Here is a 27,544-nt window from a genome sequence, read left to right as displayed (position 1 = left end):
TGCAGCATGAGATACACTATTAGCTATTAAAATAGAGCAATTCATAATAAGGTTTTTTTTTTTTTAGGAATTAAAAATAAATAAATGCTGTTGGCATTGCAGTACAAATGATTAGCTTATTTTTACTGTGTACAGAAAAAGATAAAACTATAAACAGACAGTAAGAATGAAATCAACAAATACAGCAATAGCTATGATAAAATACAAATTCCTTATTGATATGTGTGCATAAGCAATTTCTAAGTACACCTTCTATATAAACAATGAAATGCAAACTCAAGAAACCATTTATATTATAGATAAAACCTTTGTCATTTCTTATTTATTCTCTCAAAAATACAACAATATTTCCTTCACACTTACATTTAAAAAAAAAAAAGATTTTACTACTGTTAAATTACTGGCTAGGTCTGAGTCACAGTTGTGTATTGATCACTATGTGCAGAATACAGTCCAGAAACTTTATCCTGTTAAAAAGACAGAGAGGTACAGTATCAGTTACTCTGCTATATAAATAACTCAAATGTACAATAGGCATGGCAGAGGAATCAATTGACCCCCAGTCTCTTATCCCCTTTGCCATGTGAATGTGTCTCTGGTGTTGCGTGATCAAACAAGCTGCTCGAAAGACACTTTAGTCGGGTGCAGAGTCCAGGCACATGGGGTACTGTAAGGCAAGGAACCTGGCTGGTATGTGCAGAACAAGCAGATCTTTAGAGAGGTTGAAATCTGTGGTTATAAGTCACCTTGTTTCATTGCTTTAGCAGTTTTAAAGTGCGAGGCAGAACACCACAAAAACTTAGGAACACACTGCTCCTTCAGGACACTTTTTTAAAATGGCCACAATGATTCCACATACACCCTTTTGCTGAAACCTGTTCGCTTCCTTCATTTCTCATCTTTAATGCATGCCTCTACTCTAGTCCTGCCCTTGGTTTATGTGATATAGTGAAATAAACCTGAAATACAGTAGGTAAGTAACCCTGCAGCCCTCTCTTCTCTCTGTTTTCACTTAGTGAATGAGTATCTGTTCATGATGCAAGCACAGAGCATCCAGTTCCGGAAGAACGTGCGGACGATTGGAGCCCAGGTTTACGAGCAGGTGGTACGAGGAGCCTACAGCAATGGCACAGGTGGGTCAGCTACAGACACAGTGCAGTAGAACTGTACGGGGAAGGAAATAAGATTCCCACTGCATAGCAGTTTGATCCACTCCTGTTTTTTTTTTTTTTTTACAATTTAGTAAGTTTAATAAGACCCATCTGAGCTTGGCATTGCACATACACACTGGCTAATCAAGCTTGTATTAAAACCTGGAATGGGTGAAACTGCTATACAATAGGAGTCTTATATCCATCCCTACTGTATATCTGCACAGAGCATTCCCCTTTCTTATGTATACTCACAAACTTACTTAAGAAGCTCCCATAAATGCTTTCCCTATTAACAATAACACTGACATTTTAAAATGAAAACTGGAAACTCAATTTGAACAGAACGCCATTTTCTTTTGTTTGCTTCTCCTTACAAATCATACAGTCAAAACATTATTTACTGTGTGCTTGTAACATTGATATCACCAGGCAACTACAGATTTTAATATCTAGTATGTCATATCTAAAAATAAATCGGGATTGCTGTGTCATTATAATGATTGCAAAGGAACAAGAAGTTAACAAACATGCTGAAAAGAGCTGACTAAATTAATAGTAAAAAACAGATGTCCCTGCTAGTCTGTTAAATATTTTTTGTATGCACCAAACAAGGAAGTTATCAATGTTATAGTATAAAGTGTTTCAGGGTGTGACCCAAAAAAAAAACTTTTAACTTCCCATTGTTGTATGGAGCCACAATAAACAAAGATAAGAGAGCAGAGGCAATACTACTAAAACTAATGATCTGTCAGAAAGTAAGCAAGGTTAGCAAGGCTTAGAAGGACACACCCCTCCAAAATGGTCTTCTTTTCTGAGAAAACTGCCCTTCTTAGCAAATATGTAATGCAATATAACAACATGTAACAGTGGATATTCATCTGAATGTTGTCTAAACCTCTAGTTTCTTTTAAGTACTGTGCTGAAAGTGAATGGACTTTGGAGGAGTGTTCTGTGGGTTTATAGTATCTTTAAGGTGATATGAATGCAGGGGTGAATTCCGGTGTGTGCCTTGGCTGGTGCATAAGTACAAGAATGCAGTTGCCCGAGATCACAAGTACAGCAAGCACACGTGACCAGAGGACAGGTCCAGAGGAGCTTAGACAGTTAAACACTCTGACATGGTTGATATTGGATCTCAAGGTCATTCGGTGACCAAGCCCTACAGGTACCACCTCTAGTTTACAGAAAACGCAGTGCTTAATGGTTCAACCTGAAGTGCAAGCAAAGCCAGTGTGGTCGATGAGAGACCTCTCCCCCCTCAGGGAGTATGTCATGGTGACAGATTACAAACACCTTCAATGTATGCCTCTAGGGGAAAGTGTTATTTTTTGAGTTTCACTGCAAGGCAAGTTATTTGTTAGCGTAAGGGGTTACTTCACTTGTTTATATTCCTAATGTGTGGAGTCCACATGATATTTCCAGTGAAATAGCTTCCCAATCCTGTCCAAACTGCTGTTCGGTCTTTAGCATTCCTGGTGGGTGCTGTGGATGTGTCTTAGTTTATTGAAGAGCAGTATAACTGCTTGTAAGAATACTGTTGAGCGCAGCTTTTATATATGTCTACCACAGTATTTTTTTGTAAGTTAAGCATGCTGTACAATTACCTTAGTTTACTGTGCTTTGCCATGTTTTTTTTTTTTAAATATGCTGCACCATACCTCGCTGGGCTTCACAATGCTTACGTATGCTTTACCATGCTTTCACAATGCATTAGTTGCACTTTGCTATATTTTATTATGGGAAACTTTTATAAGGGAGAATGGATTTTCTTGAGTACCTGCTGTGCACATACTGTATTAAACACTATTGCGGAATGTATCACAGATTAAGAACTGGGTCGTTGTCATACATTATTCTGTTTTGTTTCAGTTAATTTGTGATTTACAGTGCCTATAGAAAATCTACACCCCTTTTCACCATTTTCACCTTTTGTTGCCTTATAGCCTGGAATTAAAATGCATTAAAATAGTTTTTTCATTTATCTACACATCCTACCCCACAACTTCCAAGTGAAAAAAATGTTCTAGAAATTTGTAGAAAGGGAATTAAAAATAAAAACTGAAATAGCTTAGTAAGGATAGGCCCCCCCCCCCCACCCCCATCTTGTAATAGCAATCCTAAATGAGCTCAGGTGTAACCAATCGCCTTCAAAATCACACACCAAGTTAAGTGGCCTCCACCTGTGTTAAATTGTAGTGATTCACATGATTTCAGGATAAATTGAGCCGTTCCTGTAGGTTCCCTCTGCTGGGTAGTGCATTTCAAAGCAAAGACTCAACCATGAGCACCAGGGCGCTTTCAAAAGAACTCCGGGACAAAGTTGTTGAAAGGCACAGATCGGGATGGGTATAAAAAAAATGTCACAGGCCTTGATTATCCCCTGGAGCATGGTCAAGATGATTATTAAGAAGTGGAAGGTGTATGGCACCACCAAGACCCTGCCTAGATCAGGCCATCCCTCCAAATTGGATGACCAAACAAGGAGACTGATCAGAGAGGCTACCAAGAGGCCAATGGCAACTTTGCAAGAGCTACAGGTCAAAGTGTGCATGTGACAACAGTATCTCAAGCACTCCACAAATCTGGCCTGTATGGTAAGGTGGCAAGAAGGAAGCCATTACTCAAGAAAGCCCACCTTGAATCCCGTTTGAAGTATTCAAAAAAAGAGATTCTGTAGACATGTGGCAAAAAGTTTTTTGGCCTTACGAAACTAAAATGGAACTTTTTGGCATAAATGCAAAGCGTTATGTTTGGCGTAAACCCAACACAGCGCATCACCATAAGAACACCATCCCTATTGTGAAGCATGGTGGTGGCAGCATCATGTTATGGGGATGTTTCTCATTGGCAGGGACTGGGGCACTTGTCAGGATAGCAGGAAAAATGAATGGAGCAAAGTACAGAGAGGTCCTTGTGGAAAACCTGCTGCCCTCTGCAAGAAAGCTGAAACTGGAACGGGAGTTCACCTTTCAGCATGACAACGACCCAACGCACACAGCCAAAGCTGCACTGGAGTGGCTAAGGAACAAAAAGGTAAATGTCCTTGAGTGGCCCAGTCAGAGCACCTACCTAAATCCAGTCGAACATTTGTGGCATGACTTGAAGATTGCTGTCCATCAACGCTCCCCAAGGAACTTGACAGAGCTTAAACAATTTTGTAAAGAAGAATGGTCAAATATTGCCAAATCTAGTTGTGCAGTTGGTAGAGACCTATCCCAACAGACTCACAGCTGTAATTGCTGCCAAAGGTGCTTCCAGCAAGTATTAACTCAGTGGTGGTAGAGACTTATCCAGTTATGATCTTTCAGTTTTGTATTTTTAATATATAATTTTTTTCTCAATAAAAACTTTTTTCCCCTTAACAAAGTGCAGTATGGTGTGTAGATAAGTGGGAAAAAAAATCCTAATTTAAATGCATGAAACACTGAGGCACAGACGCAACAAAATGTGAATAAAGTTCAAGGGGGTGTAGACTTTCTATAGGTACTGTACGTGTACCATTTTTTGTTAGTTTGATATATTATTAACCCGGATGACTTTTTCTTTCTGTCACAGATTATCCTTTTGAGTTTAACCTCAGCGAGCCCTATGTCCAAACCACCACATTCCTACCTGAAGGCTTTACTTACCTGCCCAATGAAACCTGTCCTGAGAGACTTCCCTCAATGAGTGAGTATGACCAGGAGCCCCTCCCATCCACTTCACTGGCCACTGGCTTGTAATCAGTCCAGTAGTTTATTGGACTGAGAGTAAGAGTAAGAGTTAGAGGCAGTCCTCAAGCTGATAACTTAAGACCAGCACACTGTACTTCCAGTTTCTGTACAAACAGGTGGTGTGGGGAGCCTACAGCAATGGCACAGGTGGGTTATCTACAGACACAGCACATTTGTACTGTACAAATAAGACCGATTGCATAGCGGTTTGATCCATTCCTGGTTTTACTTTGAGTTTAATAGAACACAGCTGAGCTTGCTACATACGCACTGTGGCAAATCAGGCTTGCATTAAAACCTGCTATGCAATAGGAGTCTTGTATCCACCGCTGCTGTACTGTATGTCTGCACAGGGTATTCCCTATAAGGAAAAATAAAGTACTCACAAAAACACTTGGAATGCTCCAATTGGATCTCCCTGATTGGTTCAGCAACAAAAAAAGGTTTTAACGTTGCACAACTATTTGTTTGAGCTGAACCTTGTACTGTTTTCACACATGCTAGACAGTTGCTACCCAAGTGTTACCAGGGTATTTAGTGTTAATGCACTGGCTCTTCCTGTTGCTTTCTCGAGTCATGCTGTCCTAGTCATTTTGACGGTGGTACACTTCATATATAAACACAGTGAAATACCCACAGGTCATTTGTTTATACAGTGTGTTTATATACACTAACTATAAACAGTTTCTAAACTGATAGGTAGCTCACAAAACTCTTGCACTGTCTAATCCCCAACTGGTTTTCAATGCGAGTTTATTTTACACGCCATGCCTAGTACTTACACCCCTTCTGCCTTTGTCTGCCCCCCTTCTCTGTCTTTCCTAGAGGGGCCAGTGGACATCAATATGAGTGAGATTTCGATGGGGGAAGTCGAGCAGTCATTGATGGGGGACTCTGGTATCATGCTGGGGGGGCATTGGAAACCCCAGGACTGTGTTCCCCGTTGGAAGGTAAGCTAGTCAATGCTAATGTCTGGAGGAATGGACACACAAACACGCACACACACACACACACACACACACACACACACACACACATGTTTGCATTCTATATTTGTGGGGATTTCTCATTGACTCTCACTATAATTTTATTTACTATTTCTCACTCCAATCAGACAAAACTCCACACAGGGTGAAAGTTGAAAACAAACTAAATATTTTGGCAATTTAAAAAAAAAACACATTTTTAAAAAAAAAAAATTTTAAGGCATATTTAATTCTTAAAAAGGTGTTTTACAAAGTGGGGACCATTATTTATGACTGCATTCCATAATGATTTAACTGAATGTCTAGTTTGAATTCTACAGGCTGTTAAAAATAGACAGTGGTCAGTGATTATGCATTACATTACACCTCTGAGATGTGCATCAAAAGTGTATGTATTGGGACTAAAACTAGTTTCTGTTTACTGTAGATTTTCAGTCAATATATATATGAATATATATTCAGTTTAACTACATTGTGTATTACCTGTATTTTATTGTCTTTTGTGCATCATTCTTGATGTTGCTTGTCTACATATGTAAAAGGTAGCATTAGTTTTATCGGTAAGGACACCGGCATTCTTCCTGTCTGCAAATGTTTTCACCAAGTCACTCAATGAATTAGACAGACATGCTGTTGCTGCAGAAAGGCTAAAAAAAAAACAGAAAGGGGAAACATACCTGATATCTGAGTGGTATTAATGAGGTACTGTAAAAAAAGAAAATCATGTGATACCTTTATTGTAAAGTGAAGGTCAATATGAATAGCTTGCACTTGTCAAAGAACTCCAGTTTCATTGTTATCTGCAAGAGATAATTGTGCAGTTACAGCATGTGCTCAGCAAGGGGCTGTATAATCTATTATAGGCTGTTGCAGAAACAGCATTATAGGCATTTCTAAACAGCAGGGGATCTTAGCACCTCTTTATATAATATAAACAGTCCCCTGGGGTTTATAAATTTGAGGACTGTGTTATTTTTCTGCTATCTAAATATTTTAAGTAGACCCCCATGTCTTAAGAGCTGAGAGCATGTGTACTGTATCATCAAAGAATTACCTCCCACATTTACCAACTTTGTTTTCTTGTTAAAATGAAATTCAGTACTATATAGATTAACTGTGTCACTGTATTATACTTTATCATCCCTGTAGTAATAATGACACTTTTGAGGCCACTGTAGGACTTGAGACAAGCCCAGTTGCAATGAGTTATGACACAGTATGTATAATTACATACAAAGTGTGTATAATTACAGGCACCTGTGAACGCTGATGAAGCCTAACGGGTGAAATATGTTTGTGACTGAGAACTGCAAACTGTTTTTAATTTAAAATAACAAAAATAATTTCTAATTTTTGAGTGCAGACCTTTTTTGGGTTTCTTTATAGTTTATATTATAGCAGATGATCTTCACAAGACACACAAGCCCACTCTGATAGTGTGTTCTGTGTCAAAGTGCGGAGTTTACTCGATTTGCAAGTTCATCTCTGAGGACACAGTGTCCATTGAGTCATGCTGCATGTGATTTCCTAGACTGGTATAAGTGGATTAAACTTCAGTTGCATTCAGAGGAGTTACATCAGGCAGCAGATCCCTCATCTTAAACAGTGGATCTAATGAAGGCAGTCAAATAGGCTGTCACTCATTTGAAATCTGAATCGAGAGGTTTAGCATGTTTGGAGAGAAAGACAGCTTGCCTAGACTCGGCCAGGCTGGAAATAATATAATAATATTAACTACTTTACTCAGCTGCTATAAATAAACTAAAGCAACTATCATGATCTAATTGATAGCTATAAATGTGTCAGGGCAGAATTTAAGACTCCTGTTGTGTAGTAGTTTTAGCCATTCCAGCTTGTAATGCAATTTTAATAAGGAAATGTTGAGCTTTATTAGAAACACCATGCATCTTTTGTACATGCGTCTTGAAGTTCGGGCTCTGGAAAAGACTGGAATGGTTGTACGGTGCCCTGCCAGTGAGGTTTTACTAGAGCAGACTGACCCCAGCTGCGTTGTTGACACCACCTCCCCTGTCATTCCCTGATGCAGGTGGCAATCCTGGTGCCATTCCGGAATCGACACGAACACCTTCCTGTGCTCTTCCGACATCTCATCCCAGCGCTCCAGAGACAGCGGCTGCACTTTGCCTTCTACGTCATCGAGCAGGTGGGAACTGGGTTTGAAACAGGGAGGGATTCCAGAGCAATAGGGACCCCAGTCGTTTAGTAAACCATGGTATCATTGCTGACTATCATTGTTTCATAGGCATGGTATACCAGTGACTGGAGTAGAAAATGGTTTGTCTTCTGTTTCGTATACCAAGCAACGATTAACCATTGACCAGAGCAGGGTTGTTAAGAGCTCGTGCTTGAACTGTTGGAAAAACATGCAACACGTGTTAAACCTTGTATAGAAGTGTAGGTCTCAGGTCTGGCCAGAATGGCCTAGTTGAAGGCTCCCCCTGCAGGCTCAGAGTGGTAGTGAGGCTGGCTGTGTGTTTTCAGGCTGGGACTCATACCTTTAACCGAGCCATGCTGTTCAACGTGGGCTTTCTGGAAGCCATGAAGGATCTGGACTGGGACTGTGTCATCTTCCACGACGTGGATCACATCCTGGAGAACGACCGGAACTACTACGGCTGCGGGGACATGCCACGACACTTCGCAGTCAAGCTCAACAAGTACTCCTACCTGTGAGTCCATGTGCTACAATTCGGGTCAAGAGTCCTTGCTCAAGAGCTGACAGAAAACCAGTTTTAAAACATTACACAGAATAAGAATGAAGTATACATTTTGCTTTGGAATAATATGCATTTCCATGTCAACATTAAAAGTAAATAATACTAATGTGGATAACATAGGAATGTGTTGACTGTATTTAATAATAATAATAATAATAATAATAATAATAATAATAATAATAATAATGTATTTCTCTCCTTGTTAGGCTGCCGTATGAAGAGTTTTTTGGGGGAGTCAGTGGGTTGACGGTGGAGCAGTATCGGAAGGTCAATGGCTTTCCCAATGCATTCTGGGGTTGGGGTGGAGAGGATGATGACCTCTGGAACAGGTTAGCAAGTGTTTGCACATCACACCCCTCATTCTTTGGAAGAGCACTCAGAGAGGGTGGTCTGGCTCAGGCGCATATCTGATTTTGGAGCGGCTGATATTTCCAGAACTTTATTAACCTTTCCAAATGCTTTAGATTGAGCCATGTGTGTTTAGTTCAGAAGTGCCACTGAGGCCCTTTTACAGGTGAACCTAGTTCAGAAAAGTTTCCATGAATCCCATCAGTTGAAAACGGCTGTTGTGTGTCAGTGTGTTTATCCTGTACTATTGTATCTTAATTACATATAAAAACAGATGGCATCAGTAATGGTGCTGTGTTGTCCTGCAGGGTGCAGAACGCCGGGTACAACGTGAGCCGACCGCAAGAGGATATCGGCAGATACATGTCCATCCCTCACCATCACAGAGGGGAGGTGCAGTTCCTGGGCAGGTGAGGTTCGCTCACATTGCCACCCTCAAACACTACTAAACACACCAGGGTGGGCTGTAAGAGAAAACGGCCTGTGCTTTGTGCTGGTTTTAACTACTATTCTCTTTTAATTTATATTTTATTCTAGTAGTTTTGCCATTCTTGAGTCAACCAGAGGGTCTGTAAAAGTGATCAGTGCTATCCAGTGCATTGTCTAATAGATCCAGGGGAGGCTCAGGAAGACGCATAGATCGCTTAAACTTCTAATCAAGAATAATCACACAGACTCTGCTTATTTATAGTTTAACGATTCAGAGTATATATAGTTACTCCTTCGGTTTATTAGAGCTTAAGTGGATCTAGTGATCACAGATCGAGTTTGAATCCTAGGCCCTAGACAGTCCAGACAGTCAGATGCCTGCACAAACTTTATCATTAATACTGTGAAGCAATATGGTTACAACACATACTGAAACACTCAAAACTAACCTAAAGTATACAATATAACAGCCTCTCTAACGCTAAATATAACAATCCTATCCTTTATAGCCCTATTCTTCAATGTAGGCAAGATATAAGTTTAAGGTTATGCTTACTCTCTTTTTCAGAGAAGTATGTCTTGAAATATAAAACAGGACAAAGAAAGGACAGTCGTCCAAACCAGAGGCTCTGAATACAGCACCAGCAGCCAGCTTCGCAGCAGGGTCTTGAAAGAGATGGACCAGCTAAGTCTGTGTTACCAAACTCGACTGATTAATAAACTGCAATTTTGCCCCCGAGATTTGTCGGACTGTTTCCCTGCTTCGTGCGTCAGAAGGTTTAATTAAACCTAAACCATCTGTTTTTTTAGTCAGCCCTTATTTCTAAAATGCATATACTCTCTAATGCTACACTACTCCTTAAAACTGATTAATATGTAGTACCAAGATTTTCTTTATTTTTCTAACCCCAGGATATAGGAGGTCATTTCCAAAAGCATTTAGTGCACACTGTTTTTCATATCAGTGGGTTCCCACGCCTCATTATCATTTCCATCATCAGTGGGGAACCCCCCAAAAATTCAGTTGGATTTATTGAAGGGCCATATACTTCTGCAGCATAGGCCTTCCATTGGAAAGGAGCTAGCACCTAGTACAAGAGAAGGGGTTTTAGGATCACTTGTGACGCTTACTATCAAGGGATTTCTCTTAAGTACCTTCTGTTCAATGCATACCAGCTGTGCACTTGGTGGCACATTCAACACAACAGACAGACACATTTGGGGAATATCACTATGGTGTGGTTTTGATGTATGTGGTGGCCATGAGGGTTAGTATAGGGAGACGGGTTTCTGTAGCAGGTGTGTGCGTGGGTGTCTAGGAAGCTGTGTATATCTGTCAGCTCTGAGCACTGTGTCTTCCCTGCAGGTACACACTGCTGCGACGTTCCAAGGAGAGGCAGAGCCTGGACGGACTCAACAACCTGAAGTATCTCCCTCAGGTGACGAGGAAGCCCTTGTACACCAACATTACCATCAACTTGACACCAGAGCTGGCTCCTGTCAGCGACTACTGAGCAAGACGCGCAATGAACAATGTGTCCACTAGCACAAACACAAACGCACAGACACAGGCACCCCGGCAACAAAGAACATTCAAATCACATAGACACACAGGACAGCTTACGCTGTTCCCCAACTGTTCCAAACTCCACGTACTTGCATGCAGTCCAAGCACACACACTCCACACGAAAACGCACACAGAGTTTCCGTATTCATTTCAGCTCATACACGCTGTTTACATTCACATGGATGGTGGCAGCAGGTTTGCACAGTTGTAGTTCCATCTCTTGTGGGACTGATAAGCTTACTAGACCACCGTCTTCAAGACGTTTCACTGTACTGTGTAGGAGAGGAAGCATTTAATAAGATCAAAAAATCACGTCCACAGATTGGCCTAGGCAGCTGGTTCTGCTCTAGATCTGTAGATTTAAAATAATAAAAAGAAAAGTCTTGCTTACATTAAATAGAAACAGTCCATTTTGAAGGGGGAATTCAATGGCCTGTTAAACATCTTCAAGTAGGAATGCGTGTAGAGAGAGATCTGGAATGGCAACAGATTTAAAGAGTCCCTCTTTTATAAGATGTTAGTTCTCTATCAAAAAGAGCTACAGTGAAAGTAAACAACATCCTACATAAGCCCCTTTCACAAGCGATAACTGAGCTCCAGTTTTGCGAGGCACCCTGTGTCTGTATTTGGTGTAATTGGTCTGCCAGTCTCCCTTACTCTGCACAGAACAACCCTGCTGAGAATTAGAACACGCCGTGGAGTAGAGATACAAGTCTACCTCCAAATTGTGACAAGCCCAGCTTTGACGCACTCTAAGATTGACTGAATGGCCTATCTGTTAGCCAGCTGGATATCTCTCAGTATCCATTAACAGAGCTATTGCCACGCTTATCATTCAAGTGTGATGTAACTCACTCCTGCAGTTGTGACTAACTCTGTAACAGAGTTGCTATACGCTATATGACTACTTGAATTTAGCTGTTTAACAAAACGATTACACTATGTAACACAATTTTTGTTCCTGGGTAGTAAGTGTTATTTCCTAATTGCTTATGCCTCAGAAGTATAGAAAATGGCTATTATTCCCCACAAACTTTGCTTTTGTGACCAGGACAGTGATATTTCAAAATATCACTATTTCCAATGGGAAAATGGGCAAATGTGTGTCTTTTCAGTATTTACAGTATAATCGTAAATCTCAAAAAACTGCTCACTTCTAAATCTTTTGCAGTCATTTTTGTATTACTTTAGTACAAATACATGTTAATTTGGATTCATATTTTGTTTTTTTCTGACTTTATGTGAACGAAAAGACACACATTTGCCCGTTTTACCATTGGAAATAGTGATATTTTGAAATATCACTGCCCTAGTCACAAAAGCAAAGTTTGTGGGGAATACTAGCCATTTTCTATACTTTTGAGGCATAAGCAATTAGGAAATAACACTTACTACCCAGGAACAAAAAAAAAAAAAATTGTTACACTGTGTTATTTGAACTGACAAGAACAAGGTCAGATATTCTTTGAAATGATGTTGGTCTTTAAATGAACGTGATATTTAACACAGCCCCAACCTCAGAGCTGTGAATCTCGTTCAGCTTCTCACCTCGATATATTTGCATATCAGTTAAAGGCTGGCCTGGAAAGTACATATCAACGCCACCTCAGAAGAGAGTGATATTCGCATCATGTTGTTTGGAGCTGGGAGCAGGGGCATCTCGGTGCCATCATCTGGAGGGAGATTGATTCCACTCGGACGCAGTGAAATATCACCAGGAAGATCTCTCTCCAGTGTGCCAAACCTGAGCCTCCCCCTTTCCTCACCCTCTTCATCCAGATTATAGTACTTACGCTATTAGGAATAACTTAAAGTTTAAGTAACTACATGTCAGATATAATGCCCTCTATGGCTGCTGTGGTGTTATAGTTTGTTCCTTGATGATGTACTTATATCAGATTGGCCACTGACAATCTCATATAAAAGCAATCTGATAGTGACTCTTCTTGCATTTTTAAACACTAAGGAAGAAAACTCTGGTTCACATCTGTGTTTATTGAGCGTTTTTTTGGTTCCCTGACAAGGCTCAAAACACTTCAAGCTTTATTTTGTCTCGTATCAATGACCCTACATTTCAGATGTGGGCATGTGTGGGGCAGTTCCTGTCCAGCTTGCATGTAATTTGAAGGGAGAGAGGAGAGACTAAAGAAAGCAGGGCGTTCTGTCAGCTTCAGGCACACGGAAAGGATTAAATGGTTCTCCACAGACAACCACTGGGAGTCAATGAACACTTTCAATGTGTAGCTAAGACTCTTTGAACGTTTATGGCCCCCATGACTTGATTAACTACTGTGTTATCGTATTGCCAATGGCTTGTCATCAGAATAAATCACTGGAAAAGGCAGCCCCCAAAGAGGACTTCTGCAGTGCTAATAGGCAGCTATTGCTTCTTAAGGGGTAACATTGATTTGCTTCAAATGTAATGCAATGGGGGGGACAGGTGACTAAAATTGCAATGGAACTTGGTAATAGTGCGCCAGTGTTTAAAGGTTTTAGAATGATACTGTGAATTTTTTTAACTAGCTACAATGGGGAGAAAAAAAAAAGTGAGTTTGGGTACTGTGGACCTGGAACTGCACATTTATAACTTGGTGCTATATAGAGCCCAATATACAGCAGTTACGTCCCATATACAATGCACAAAAAAGTGACTTATCATTCTAATACCTTTTGATTTTGACAATTGGCTCAAATAATGGCATTGAATCTTTAAAAAATAAAAACATACAAAAAAAAGTGTTATCTTTTAAAAACCTTGATTTTGGGATGTTTACAGTTAAAAAGAATCAGCTGTTTTATTTTTTGTGGCTTTTTTGTTTGTGTACATTTGTTTTTTGATGACACTGTACGGATGAGGCTGGCCTCTGTATGTGTTGTGATAGATATTATTTAGCCATCCTTGTAAAGCTACAATGGGTTTGTGAGCTGAGATGGGCATGTTGCCTCCAGCGCTCAGTCCTGGGCACTGGGCAGAGGTACTGGTCTGGTGCTAGTCCTGTAAGGTCATTCCAGTTCAATTCTGTCCCAGGACTGGAGACTATTTTGTATGACGGCACTTTATTGCCTGACTAAAATGAGTTTTGTTGGGTCTCAGCACTGATCTTAGGACAGGGACCATGGAGTAGAAGTGCCCATCCCAGAATGGTACCAGTTTTGGTAATTTAAGCCTATAAGGGCCATGGGGAATAATCATACTAATCTGGATGAGGGGACAATATCTACCTTGTTGTCCCTGAAAGATTGGACGCTTTCCATATTAATTATATTTTTATTCAAAAGTTTTATGTATTGTTTTTTTTTTTTTTTAATTTTTTAATAAAAAATTAATAAATAAATTATTATATACGGTACATAATGTGTTGTGCACTGAATGTCTGGAGCCAGGTGCATTTTCATTCTTATGAAGCACTACATTTTGGGGAAACTATTTTTTTCTTAAACAATAACTGTGTCCTTCCTGGAGTCGCATTATTTTATTAGACACAGTGATTACTTAACGTGTGCAAAGTCTGCTGTGAGAATTCTTTCCATTTGCTGTAAACTTTTCCTCATCAAATTCTAAGACACGGTTTATGGTTCCTTAGATGTGTTGTAGTTGAGGTCTGGAATGGCAACATATTTGAAGTGTCTTTTCTATAAGACCTGTGCCTGTTAGTTACCTGTCCAAAAGAGACACAGCGAAAGTGGTTAAACCACATCCAGCAGAGTTAGGTTATAATTATATGTATATAAGAAATTAAGGTTACATGTTTTGTTTTTTAAAGTGAAGAAAAGATTCTTGCACAATAAAACAAGAGAATCAGACTGATCCACACACTGCACTTCACCTGCTCAGTGATCAGGATGTTCGTGCCTGATGTTAAGCTTCATTCATATTCATTGAAAGCTCCACAGAGCTTCTCTAAATATTTGTACTGTTGGTCAAGCACAGGGATTGTTACAAAAATAAAGGCACTGATCAGAACACACATGACTAATGTGTGTAGATGTGTGTGTAATGTATGCAGAAGGTGAAACCTTCCAACCTAATGAGCTTCTGCAAAACTTGAAGATCACAAATCTCGTGTTCTCATTGTACAAGACACTTCTGTTATCAGTGCTCGCCTGTTATCTTTATTGCTCCCTCCTTCACTTCTACTTCATATATACAGGAAGACATGGCTTTCGTCACAAAGTGCGTCTCCTCCCAGGCACTTCCATTACCAAAAATTGGAGAACAAGCAGTGGATAGGACAGCAACAGTACAACTTGAAACCACCCTGCTTAGTATAAGAGTTTGCAAGTATGATCCTCAAGCAACAGGGCCTTTTGAATCTTGGGACTGTGCTGTTTAAGATGGTATGCCAGCATTATAAACCGGAGCTGCTTTGCCAGTGTGATTAGCTTTGTGCCATTACCTGATAATAGTTTGACGTACGTAATGTGGTTGTGAAAAGAGCCTGAAATCATGGGATGAATGCTGCCCAACTTGTTCTCGTGCACACATGTTGAAACACGGAAATTACTTTTACAGTAAATGGTAACTTTAAGGAAATTGAAATGTAAAACATGACACCAAAAACCCCCAGTTTAAATAATCCCTCTGTGTCATGTTATCATTAACAGCTAGGAGGTGCAGCTCATTTCTTATTCTCTGATCAAAGGAGTCCGAGAATTTCAAATTCTTAATTCCGTCACACAGTAAAAAAACAAACGTGTTGCCATCCACTCCTGCCGGTATTTCGTCATATCTTACGCCATTCCAAATCACTCATCTCCTCACGAGGCATCATGCAGGACTCTTAGCCAAGTCTTTTCCTCTCCCACTCACATTTCCTGTCTCCTTTTGGATCCCTCTTTGTTGCTTGAGATATCTTGCAATCTCTCCCTTCCTCTTTCCTCATCCCTCATCATGTGTTTTCACAAAGCTTTGGATTCTCAGGTGCTGCAGTTCATTATTAATATAGAATATGTAAATAAATGGTAATTCTGTTGGCATGATGCCCCAATGTTGCCTTTGAACACCATTAATCTTTTCATGTAATCCTACCCGTTAAGTCAGCTATCATCCAGCAAAACCTAAATTCATTGAAATGTTACTCTAGAAACAGCAGGTGTTATTTAAAGTATGGATGTCTCCTACAACAACCTCTGCTTTGCCCACTGTACGTATACAGTACCGTGACCCAGTCATTTCACATACTGTTACTTAGACATCTTGACATTTTCCTGCGTGACAGCTGTCTATAATTGCTCCTGCTAATTAGAAACACTCGTAATCCCTCTGACGAAGCAGGAGCCTGCTCGCGGGGCCTGGGGTGGCATCTCCTAACCCTCACTGGGTTTGAAACGTGCTTTATTAATTGCAACAGATCGCTGCACCTGGTTTACCGTACTGCGCTCGCAGCTGCAGTGCAGCCTAATTAAAAAGTGTCAGAGTATCTCTTTCAAGTAAAGCCCTACAGGCGGATTCGCTGAGATCCCTCTCACGACAACCCCCTGTGTGTTCTCTCTGCTTTTCAATAATGCATGCTTACTTGCTCGCTTTGTCATTCCTCTCTCCTTACACAACTCGTAAACGACGGTTACTTGCAAACATACATTTTAACGCTTTGCTAATGCCCTAAGGATGTGCTTGCGCCTCAGTCGACTGTTACTAAATAACTTAGGTGAACTATTATTAAATAAATAGCAACGACACTAATTAACATTGCAAACCTGCGTCTGCTTCTCTCTGTGACCTTTGCTGGCTGAGGAAGCTAATCATTATGCAGGTTCTGTAGTGACTCATTTTCTCTGTGTACCTGGCTGACCTCTTGTGGCCATACATTGAAACTACATCATCGTGTTTTTATTTTCTTTAAGCCCATTTATAAAAGTAGGTATTTATGAAATCCATCTTGCTCAAAGTCATTTTCGAAAGAAAGCATGCTTCAGACTTTAATAGAATCATGAACGTGGTATAAAGAATTTATTATTACTTTGTGCCATACGTACCGTTTGGAAATCACTCTTATTTACCAGCAATAACAGTATTTGGTACTGGGGCCAGACTCTCTGAGCTATGTACTCCTTAGCATGCTTTAGCGAAGATGCACCCAACAAAGTTATCAAATCACAAGTAAACAACGCAGACATTTAACTGGGGGCCTTGTTAGTAGGCTGATGCTGTTTCATATTCATTTTAGAAATGTAAACAGTGTTTTTGTCATTTCAGACATAAATCGTGCTAATGGCAATTTGGCTGTTGGTAAATAGCTTTGAGGATCCAGCCCATAATTTCTAGTTACCCTTGGTAACCTCTACATTGCTGCATTAAAACGAATAATGACAAACTGTTTGCAATAGGATTATCTAATCAAGCACACCATAGAGAAAAGAACGAAGTTCAACTGTTTTTAAAAATATATATATATTTTTTTTGGTTTATCTCTGAAGGAACGTAAGAGCAGGGTTGGTGATATAGTTTTCTACCTCCAAGCCTTCAAAGTGAAACAAATGTATTGGAAACTACACAATGTTAAAGAGGATAATTTTAGCAAGGCTTCTACTTCCCAAGTTTTTGTCTAAAGCTAGGAAAGAAAGAGACGAGAAGAGAGAGAGAAAATGTTTTTTTTTTTTTTTTTTTTTACAAACTCATGTTATTCACATGAAACAGAAACAAGTACAAAAACTTTAGCACCATTTGAAACAGTAAAATCGATCAGAAATGACTTGCCAGAATAAACCCGTAGCAGCTTATTAGTTTCTGTTATCTTTGTTCTTTTTAAAAAATATTACTAATATATCACATTGCAGTCTTTTTTTCATATAAGTTAAGAATGGCAGTTAATAAAAAAAAAAAAAAATGCCCCTTTGATATAAAACGTTGCTGAACCCCCTACCCCCTAATTCCGAACCTAAGGGTCACCCCTTTTTTCTGCGTCCCCCGTTTTGTCCAGACAGTCTTTAAGACCACCCTTCAGCTCAGCTATCTGTTGAGAGTGGGTGGAAAGTGTTCCATTCACCTGGGCCAGGTAATCATTGGAATGACTCTCCAGCTCTCCTCGGATTCTCTCCAGGTCTCCTGCCAGGTCTCCCAGGCTGCCACACAGCCCTTCCACCTGTGAGATCCTCCCATCTACCTGGGTGATCTCTTGCTGGGCTCCCAGAGCAGCGCTTTTGCACCCCTTCAGCTCCCCAGTCAGCCTGTGTTTCAGGCTCTGCAGCTCACCCTTCAGCTGCTGGAGCCGGCGCTCGCTGAAGCCAAGTTGAGACCCCTGCCGCCCCACCAGCTGCTGGATTCCCTGGACCTGGTCTGCCATCTTCAGCTCGTGCTGTTGCCAGGTGGAGTTGGCATGGCTCACCTCCTGGGCGTAGACACTGATGGATTCTTGCAGTCCTTTGAGGGAGCGGTTGACTGTGCTGACGTTGATCTTCAGCAGAGTGATCTCTCCCTGGACTGAACCTTCCTCCTCCTGGGCCAGCCTTGCCAGGATCTCCTGCAGCGTGCCGTTCAGCCTCCTCAGGAGGTCCGCGTGGGAATCCAGCTGACCCGATACTTTCTTGTCTGTCTCACAGCACTCCTCCATCTCCCTGTGGAGCTTCTGAACCTCTCCAGCAGCATGCGGGCAGGCTGAGGAGCACAGGGTCTCCAGGTCGGTCAACCTGCTTTGCACCCCCTCAAGACCTCCCTCAGCCTGCTTCTTTAGGGCCTCCAGCTCTGTCTCCAGAGCAGGAACAGCCTGACCTTCCAGGCCAGCTGGAGCGGTGGTGTTGCCGAGTTCCTCCACTGCTACAAAAAGCCGTTCCTCCAACATCCTCAGCTTCTCGTCCAGAAGAGTCTTAAAGCCATCCACCTCAGAGGCCACATATCCCTTCATCTTCTCTGTGTCCGCCTTCTCTGTGGCATTCAGTCTGGCTTCTATCTCATCCAGCCGCCCATCGAAGAAGGTCTCCACTTGGGCCGCCTGTCCGACTATGCTGGATTGCTGAACTCTCTGGGATTCATCCAAGCTCTTCAGGCCTTCCTCCAGCAGCAAGACTCTTTGGGAAAGACTGGACACTTGGGTGCAGCAGCTCTCTGTCAGCGTCAGGCCCTGGATCTGAGCCTGCAAGTTACCCAGTTCTTTTCTGAGACCCGTCTCCCGGCCGTCTAGGGACTGCTCCATGTGGTGCTGTCCGTTCAGGTGCTCCTGCTGGCACTGGCGCTGGACCTCCCCAATGCGGGCCTCACACTGACTCTCCAGCCCAGACAGGCGTGCCTCAAAGCCGTCCAGGATCTCTGAGCGCACCCCTGCCAGCTTGGTGTCCACGAGTTCCTCCAGAAGTGTCTGGGAGGTTATGGGAGAAGGTCTTCCGGCTGCAGCCTCTATCAGGTGCTTGAGCTGCCCGTCGTGGCTGACCACCATCCCCTGAAGCTCATCAAGCATCTGGCTCTTGGTTTTCAGCTCATCTTTCACCTCTGTCACCTTCCCTGCCAGCTCCCCGAAGCCTAGGAAGCCTTCCCCTCCCTCCAGCCCCTCAGGGGTGCCGTCAGGGATCACTCCAAAGCCCACGCTGGAGTCGGAGCCCCGGGGCGGGGTGCCGAGCAGAGAGCCCAGCATCTTGTTGGTGTCCTCGCGCAGGGAGAGGCGCAGGCTGTCCTCCAGGCCGGTCACCATCCCATTGAGAGATTCGTAAGATTGGGACAGGCGGCGCAACTCCTCCTCCACATGGTCCAGACGCTCACCCAACACCTCCTGAAACTTTCGAGCTGTGACGGGACAGAGAGGAGACAAAAGAAACATAGTCAGCAAGTATTAACGCAGTCAGTGGACTTGAAACGGGCTAGGTTCAGTGGAAGAGGCAATATACACTGCATGGCAGTAGAAGTTTTATTTTACAATATGTATGTCTATAATTATTTAAAGGCTGGGTAACTGTGGTAAAGAACTCCCCCCCCCCCCCCCCCCCCCCCATTTGTTGTGGTTTGACCCATTTCAAAGAAATCAGTGTTCCTGGGAATATAAGACCTTAGCTTGCATTCTTCAGTTTTTAGTATTGACACACACACTGACAGACTCACATGTGCACAAGCAGATAAATGTTTTTTAAAATTTTTCATTTTAACATAGAGCTTAATTAATTACAAATCTGCACATTTTCTTGAGTTTTACGACTGATTTCAACTCACCATAATATGACTTCTTTTGCCCAGGAGACATGTGTCCACCGGGGATGGATTTCTGCTCCGGGTGGCCAATAGGAAACGGTTTGTGCTGCTCAGGCTGTCCAATAGGAAAGGGTCTGTGTTGTTCCGGGTGGCCAATAGGAAATGGTTTACGTTGCTCAGGATGTCCAATAGGAAAGGGTCTGTGTTGTTCTGGGTGTCCCTGTGGATGTCCTCTAGGGTACCCCTTGAAGCCTGGGGGTGTCATTGAGCCCTTAAACTGGGGCATCAGATCAGGGAGGGAGGTGGGCCCATCACTGCAGCCCTCCCCAGAGAAACCTGGGCAGCAGCGCCACTCCAGTTCAGTCACCGTCTTGTAACCCACTTTGTATTTGGGCTTGTAGAAGGTGCGATACCTATGGGAAGAGATTATTTCCATTATTATTATTATTATTATTATTTATTATTATTTTTATTATTATTATTATTGAACTAACCACACATATAAGATTGATAAATCTTTGACAATCATATCTTGTATGTAGTAATTCCAGTTTGATTCACAACGGGGCAGTGTTAGTTTGACTATAAATCGTGACTGCAGTTGCTCAAAACCAGATAACTATAAATGCAAACTGTAGTTCTTTGTCTTTAACTGGACAATGTATATAAATGTATAGTTATAGTTTACTATTCACCAACGTATAAAGACATGGTTGTTCCACACTGGAGGAGAGAGAGAGAGAGAGAGAGAGAGAGAGAGAGAGAGAGAGAGAGAGAGAGAGAGAGAGAGAGAGAGAGAGAGAGAGAGAGTACTCACATGACAGTTGGGCACTTCTGCCCCCAGGTGCACTTGTTGTACTCTGCCTTGACGTAGGTGGACGTGCCGTCCTGCATTGTGCACGAGACGTTCTTCTGAACGACATAGGCACAGAAGTTTCTATGGAAACAAGTAAGACAGAATGTCAAGCTCTTTGCCAATCAGAATCCAAAAAGCTGGAGCAATCAATAATAGAGACACAACAAACAGGGTGCTTTTTGATAGAAAGTTACAAGTAAATAGGGAGGAAATATGCAATGGAAAGTGCCAACATTATGGAGTACATATCTCATATTCCACAAATTAGCACACTTAGTGTTAGCAAAGACATTTAATAATAATAATAATAATAATAATAATAATAATAATAATAATAATAATAATAATAATAATAATTCAGAATTCATTCTTCTAAGCTACAGACACTGCAGCTCAGAACATGTTCTTTGTTTGTTTGGTTCAACTGGCTGGATAGGCGAACCAAACAAACACTGGGAACTCAAGAGCCACAGGAGGAGGCTGGAACCAACCACCTTGTACAGCAGCTGCAACCTCACCCATGAACCTGTAAAGCATGCCACACTGCCCCCTAGTGGGAAAAGGAGGTCTTAAAGTGTGAGCTCCAGTCTGCTGCTGGAGCGTCTTGGAGGGGTCAGTAGATTGAAGTAAGCTATTGGATCATCAGGTGCACATCTGGGGAAATGTACCGTAGCTAAATATATACATATATCATTCACATATTTCCAGAGCTTCCAGCTAAGGGCTCCAGATGTTATTAAAATAATTCAGCTTCCTTTGTCTGCCAATTTATTTTTTCGATGCCGCTCGCGTGACTTTCCTTCACTCTGAAGGATGAGACTGGCTCTGTTGAAGCGTTTATTTCTTGGCCACCGGGGAGCAGTGTGTGGTTACTAAAACATAAAAATCCTGAATCCTGAATTAAAGTCCCTAGTTTCATGTGTAGGGCACGCAGAGGTCACAACCCTCGGATAATTCATGAATGTTGTTTATTTATCAACCATAACTTCAAATAATTCAGTAATAAATGACGATGAGATGCACCTTTAAGTCCAATTTTGGTTTATACATTTACCACACACCAAGATCCTCAAAGCTGTTTTGCCCACAATGGCAACTGGCATAATAAGAAACACTTCAGTAATGATGTACAGTAGCAATAGGGGAACTAGAGCCATTCAAATCTTATTTTATTTGACTTTTTAAACTAAGTAGTTTGTTTCCATGCCTTTATAACAAATACACATATGCTCCCATGGCTAAATAAATGTTTGAGGACCATTGACATATACCATTCAGAATTTGGTAGTTAAAATACACTACTGGCCAGCAAATATGGGGCAGTATTGAAGGACAAGGTGTCCCAATACTTGTTGGAGGATAGTGTATGTAAAATATCAAGATATTGTATGTAAAACATCACACTATTCTGACTTCAAAACAGCACATTGCTTAAATATTTAAAAACAAATCACCATTACAAGCAAACAAAAAAGAAAGAAAAAAAGACATTGAATTATAATTAAACAGTAATGCAACCTGTCTGTTAAGAACAACTCCATGGAAATCTATAGACAGAAAGGACAGAATCCCTCCATTTATAAAAGGGAGTTTTGAAAACTAATATGAGACACTTGGACTGTGTGCTCTCAGAAGGTTTCATTCCAGCGAAGGATTTCTGAAAACATTCTGAATGAATGAACTTGCAGGCTTTCAAAATATTTGTATATCTTTTTGGCAAGTGTGGTCTCACTGTAAATATTTTCGGGATAGCGTTGCAGTTGATGAATCCCTTCCTGGCATCCCTGGTGTAAAAGAGAATTCCTGTTGAGATTCACAAGTGCCGCTTTGTTTGACAAATATTATTGTACCGGTAACTTTATTAAATTCAAAATGTGAACACTTGAACAATTCAAAAGTGGGATTCTTTCCCTGGTAGTTGCGAGAGACCAGATGACCTTCCTTTGAAGTCCCGCTGGGAGGGTTATGAAAGTTCAATAAGGGACATGTGTCATTCAAACGGGCTTTTCTTAAACAGCTCTACTTTCAACATCTGGAACAGTTAAAAGAGTCGTAACCAAGCCTTTAAAAAAACATTTATTTGACCTCTTTATCGTTATCACTTCATTTTCTGTTTCAATTGAGTCGACCCCATTTATTCTGCCATAACCCTATAGATTCACTCCATGTGCAGCAGGAATTAGCATCCCACCTGACATGTAGCACAGAGAGTTTCATGTTTCAAGTGGGGTCCTAATACCTGTTGCGCAGTGAGTGTATGTACAATGAGGTGACAAGTTGAAAAACTGACAGTCAAGTGAACATAAAAACTAAACAGACCAATGATAAGGTATTTGGGAGAAAGGAATTATGACAGTGAAAGGTAAGACTGTTTTTAAAGCATGTTGTTACTGTTAGTGGAGCTGATGAAATGATCGCAGAAGCCCCCTGTCTCTCTGTCTATCTGTCTGTCTGTCTGTTTGTCTATACTCCACAGGGCAGGGGAGTGCGAGAGAGTGTCTGCGAGAGGTTATGGACTGAGTACTGGAGACTGAAGAATTCTGTCTGTCTGTCTGTCTGTCTGTTTGTCTATACTCCACAGGGCAGGGGAGTGCGAGAGAGTGTCTGCGAGAGGTTATGGACTGAGTACTGGAGACTGAAGAATTCTGTCTGACTGTCAGTCTGTCCACAGGGCAGGTACAGCACAGGATGCAGAGGCCAGTGCCTTTGAGAGATTAATGACTGAGAGTCTACTCTACCCATAGGTGTAAAACTTCTTTACAAAGTTCCCTGTCTCACTAAAGTCTATGTATTAGGCTATTAGTCATTTCAATGACAATGGGCTAACCAGTACCTCACCATATAGTGTAGTATCTTTTTATCTGAACAATTGTACCATTAGTATTTTACATACTTTACAGTGCATAATGCTTTACCAGGCTGTTACCAGACTCTGCATTGCACTACGCTTTATTTTCTGTATGGCTTTACCATTGCATTGAATTGAATGGAAAGGCAAGGGACAGACCTGAACCACAGACCTGTTCAAAGACAAACGACTTAATGAATTAAAGATGAGAGGTAAGTACACGTCTTATTCTGATGTCAGTGCTATTAACTCATCAGCCGCTAGGAGGAGATTCATTACATCATGCAATGCTGCTACAGTACAGCGCTTCAACATAAACCGTAAGGATTTTCACTGCCCCTGTATTAACCTTGAAGTGATTTCCATTTAGTAATGCGTTGTGCGTTCTTCCTTCACAAGACACTTGTGAAAACAAGCCATCGTGAAAGCAACTGCATCAGCAGCTGTTTTGATATTTGCTGTCTTCACACTAGTTTGACTGGGTTTTGCTTGCTGCTGTTTGCAATGCCTGGAGGATCAGCGTCGGCAGATGCAGAAAAGCCTCCCTGAAATGTGCAGTCACATCTGGAGGTGTTAACATCACCACTAATCCTCAGCAGTTTCAATCAGCTGCTAATGAGGACCCAAGGAAATTATATGAGGACCACTGGCAGACCAGAGCAATGGTGCAGAACATTGCAGTGTAAATACAGCAGTCAAAAATGTAGCTGCCTAGGAACCACAGTGATCCTGGTCCATTTTTGAAAATTATGACAGGGAGCTGGAGAACAGGGAAGTGCATGAATTGTCAGCAATGGTTTCAATAAAGAAGGTTCATATAAGCACAAAGCACGTCATTATCTGTAGACTTACATTTTGTAGCATGAAGTTTACCATGGTGTATTAAATTGAAGCGCAGTGCCATGTACCATACACAGAAAATGTTTTCATTATATTTGACTTGCTTACCCAGATCAGCTGAGCGCAGCTGAGCTCAAAGCTTCAGATTGCATGCTTGGTATAAAATATACCAGAACAGGTTTGGTATTCATTTTCAAGTAGGATGATGATGAGAAAAAGAGTGGGTTCTGCATTGGTAATTCAAAAATCAATCAATTAGTGAGGAAAAGCATAACCAACTTAAGGACTTGTGGACAGTGATGTCTTCTGTGCCTTCATTGATTGTTTTTGCAAGATGCATCATCTATATATTTACCAGTTTCCCAAGGTCTTACCTTCTCTGTTATTTACTATGCTCCCCTTCTCTATAATATAGCCATGACTTAGGCACTCTGAGTAAAACTGAACAAACTAGTAGTGGAACATTTAAACTAGGGACTTGCTCAAGGTCTCAATCCTTTACTACTGCAATAAACTGTACACTGACTCTCATTGAAGTTGATTTTCTTAGGGGAAACCATTTTTAAAATAATTCAACACATTCTCCCGCTCGCTCCCTTACCTTAGCCGAGACTGAACTCGAGTCTCCAGAGACGAATACAAAGTTTCAAACCCCTGCACAACTCAGCCCAGACCTGGTGATCAAACTCAGACTGTAGGGCAGCCCCAGAATCAGCACAGGAACTGAAGCAGTGGCAGAGGAAAGGAAAGCCTTGCTCTCGGCGCTGTGCTGTTTTAGGTGCCTCTAATGCTTTTTCCGCGATAGAAAATATGCTGTTCGTTTCTAAACTATTGCTACAACTCTAAATTTTCTTATGTCTTAAAATACTTCACTAAATACAGTTCCCTAAAAGGGAATTTTGCAGTTTCTCTTGCTAATACAATGCATTTATCATGTATTACCATGCTTAATTATTTTGTTTTGCAATACTTTGCCATACTTACATGTGGCTGACAGAAGTTCCCTGTGCTTTACTACAGTATGCTTTGTTGTATCTTGCTATGCTTTTTCTATGGTATGTCACAGCTCATCTTTATAACTCATTCATATCTGTCCAGAGGTGTTGGGACCCTGTGCACCCAAATCATTTATCAGCACTTTCAGATTTCCATGTAAATCCATGCTTTCAATCGGTGACAACTGTATTCAATACAGAAGGGTTTTCTGTGAACGAGCAGTTCTCAGCGGATTCTCTTGTGGTTAAATAAATGAATTGACAGAAAAAGAACCTGCAGCAGTGCTAGAAATAAACAGCCCAGGGGGAAAGACTGCTTCACTGAAAATGTTCTTCATATCCCTTTTAATAGTTTACTCACATACAGCGTGCTTAATGATAGGAGAAGCTCAGTGCCTGATCAATTGCAAATACTCCTGTGGTAAGTAACATCAGGCCCTATTCTATATATATATATTAACTTGATATGACTAAACTAAAGTTTGATATTCAATTACCTAGTTGTTTAAAAGCCAACTAAAAATTACAGCTTTGTGAACATCACTCACAGCTTTGTGAATATCAATTTGTATTCTATTTATATTTAAAAAACAACAGAGGCTGAAGTGTTAAAGCTTTTTGAACTTTCTGATGAAAAATGTATACAGTTAAAAGTTAAAAATGCTTTCAATTACTCTCCTATCCCATCGTATAATACATCTGCCTCATCTCTCATTTAAGTTAGACTGTGCATCATCTCTAATTAACTTGATTGTGAGGGACCAGGCTCTGCCTCACACAGATCTAAGCTGTCCCTGATGAAAACAGTTCTGTTCAAACTGAACCTGACCTCAGCAGTAACCCCAGGAACAGGCTGCACTCACAGTAGCTGTAGAAGCTGTAGGGGAGCCTGCAGCTGCATCATACCCACCTCTCCAAGGAGCACATTGGCAGGGTAGAGGGTGAGCCGCATTGAGGAGTAGGATGCATGTGTGGGTGCGTGTCCACAGACCACTGAACAAAACACGAAAGGTAGAAGGGGGTACTCACTTATGTCGGCTCATGGGTTTGCCTGGGTTGTAATGTGGGCTGGATCCTGAAGTGTACAGGTTGTACCTGTAAGGGCTGCCATAGAAGGTTCCCTTGGCATCAGCAAGAGCAAAGAAAACCCCAAGCAGAAGGGGATGGAGAACCATCTGAGGATGTTTCAGTTTCATCTCTGCACTACAGGTTTGGTCCAAAAAGCCAAAATAAAACAGAAGAAAGGAAACAGCTCACAGTTCAAGGTCCTTCCTTTGCTGTGCGCTGGGCAACCAAAATCCAAAGTTATTTTTATTTTCAAAGTTTTGAAGCCCCGCTGCTTGAGATCTCAAAGGACTGTGAGGGAAAGTTGAGGCTGGAGCATCCGTGTGACCTCTTTCTTCCAAGCTCCTGAGCTCATTGATGGGTGTGAGCGAAGGAGAGTGAAGGAGAAGATAAAGAGGCAGAGGGAGGAAAAGAGAGACAGAGAGAGATATCCAGTGAGAGAGCTATAACTAGGTTTTGCCAATTCCAACCTGCTAACATGGCTTTCTAACCCAACTCTGAGTCTCTCTGAGTACAAGCACACTGGTGTCTCTTGAAGGGGCTGGCAGTATCGAAGCCGCACATTTGCATGCCCCGCCCACACACACACACACACACACACACACACACACACACACACACACACACACACACACACACACACACACAAGAAAAAACACTCCAGCCAGTCAGATGCAAGGAAAATATTCCAAATAGCCAACCCCCGGCCAGCTAGCTTTCAGTCTCCACTCCCCTCTCTCTTTCTAGCAATCTAACATCAAAGAAATAAACCCTGCATGGTGAATCAAAGTGGGCCACTGAAGCAAAGACAATGCAGGGCTACAAGTCTCATTTCAGCTTGTCCCTTCCCCCATACAGTAGCTGTGTATCTCTGTACACTAGCCTTTAGACC

At 41.5% G+C, this 27,544-nt stretch overlaps 2 protein-coding genes across 3 annotated transcripts; one reads left to right on the top strand and one right to left on the bottom strand.

Annotated features, from left to right (window-relative positions):
- Window positions 1–117: 117 nt before the first annotated feature.
- On the top strand, window positions 118–11,940 carry LOC121298219 (beta-1,4-galactosyltransferase 5-like). 2 transcript variants are annotated; one of them, XM_041225202.1, is made up of 8 exons: window positions 118–1,133; window positions 4,710–4,823; window positions 5,693–5,817; window positions 7,901–8,017; window positions 8,356–8,543; window positions 8,798–8,920; window positions 9,248–9,349; window positions 9,937–10,827. In XM_041225202.1, exons 1-8 carry the CDS (start codon window positions 1,034–1,036, stop codon window positions 9,956–9,958), a joined length of 891 nt encoding a protein of 296 aa, XP_041081136.1. In that variant the 5' UTR covers window positions 118–1,033; the 3' UTR covers window positions 9,959–10,827. The 2 variants fall into 2 exon arrangements, with proteins under 2 accessions (XP_041081136.1, XP_041081135.1); XM_041225201.1 differs by having other exon boundaries at window positions 360–1,133; window positions 10,735–11,940.
- A 5,573-nt stretch (window positions 11,941–17,513) lies between these two features.
- LOC121297704 (EMILIN-3-like) lies at window positions 17,514–27,146 on the bottom strand. Its single transcript, XM_041224147.1, has 4 exons — window positions 26,617–27,146; window positions 20,866–20,985; window positions 20,070–20,461; window positions 17,514–19,649 (listed from the first exon to the last, which is right to left on the bottom strand). The coding sequence occupies exons 1-4, from the start codon at window positions 26,781–26,783 to the stop codon at window positions 17,815–17,817; spliced, it is 2,514 nt and encodes an 837-aa protein (XP_041080081.1). The 5' UTR covers window positions 26,784–27,146; the 3' UTR covers window positions 17,514–17,814.
- Window positions 27,147–27,544: the final 398 nt, after the last annotated feature.

The sequence above is a fragment of the Polyodon spathula genome, chromosome 23 (assembly GCF_017654505.1).
Source record: "Polyodon spathula isolate WHYD16114869_AA chromosome 23, ASM1765450v1, whole genome shotgun sequence".
Lineage (NCBI taxonomy): Eukaryota > Metazoa > Chordata > Actinopteri > Acipenseriformes > Polyodontidae > Polyodon > Polyodon spathula.
The sequence above is the reverse complement of the archived record's forward strand: the minus strand, read 5'-3'. Positions and strand labels throughout refer to the sequence as shown.

Excerpts from the sequence above, each read along its gene's own strand:
- LOC121298219 (XM_041225201.1), top strand. The coding sequence starts at position 1,034 with ATGATGCAAGCACAGAGCATCCAGTTCCGGAAGAACGTGCGGACGATT. Across the intron at positions 4,824-5,692 it reads TGAGAGACTTCCCTCAATGA|AGGGGCCAGTGGACATCAAT; the intron begins GTGAGTATGACC and ends TGTCTTTCCTAG. Across the intron at positions 8,544-8,797 it reads CTCAACAAGTACTCCTACCT|GCTGCCGTATGAAGAGTTTT; the intron begins GTGAGTCCATGT and ends TCTCCTTGTTAG.
- LOC121297704 (XM_041224147.1), bottom strand. The coding sequence starts at position 26,783 with ATGAAACTGAAACATCCTCAGATGGTTCTCCATCCCCTTCTGCTTGGG. Across the intron at positions 20,462-20,865 it reads CAGAAGTGCCCAACTGTCAT|GTATCGCACCTTCTACAAGC; the intron begins GTGAGTACTCTC and ends CTCTTCCCATAG. Across the intron at positions 19,650-20,069 it reads GCAAAAGAAGTCATATTATG|CTCGAAAGTTTCAGGAGGTG; the intron begins GTGAGTTGAAAT and ends GTCCCGTCACAG.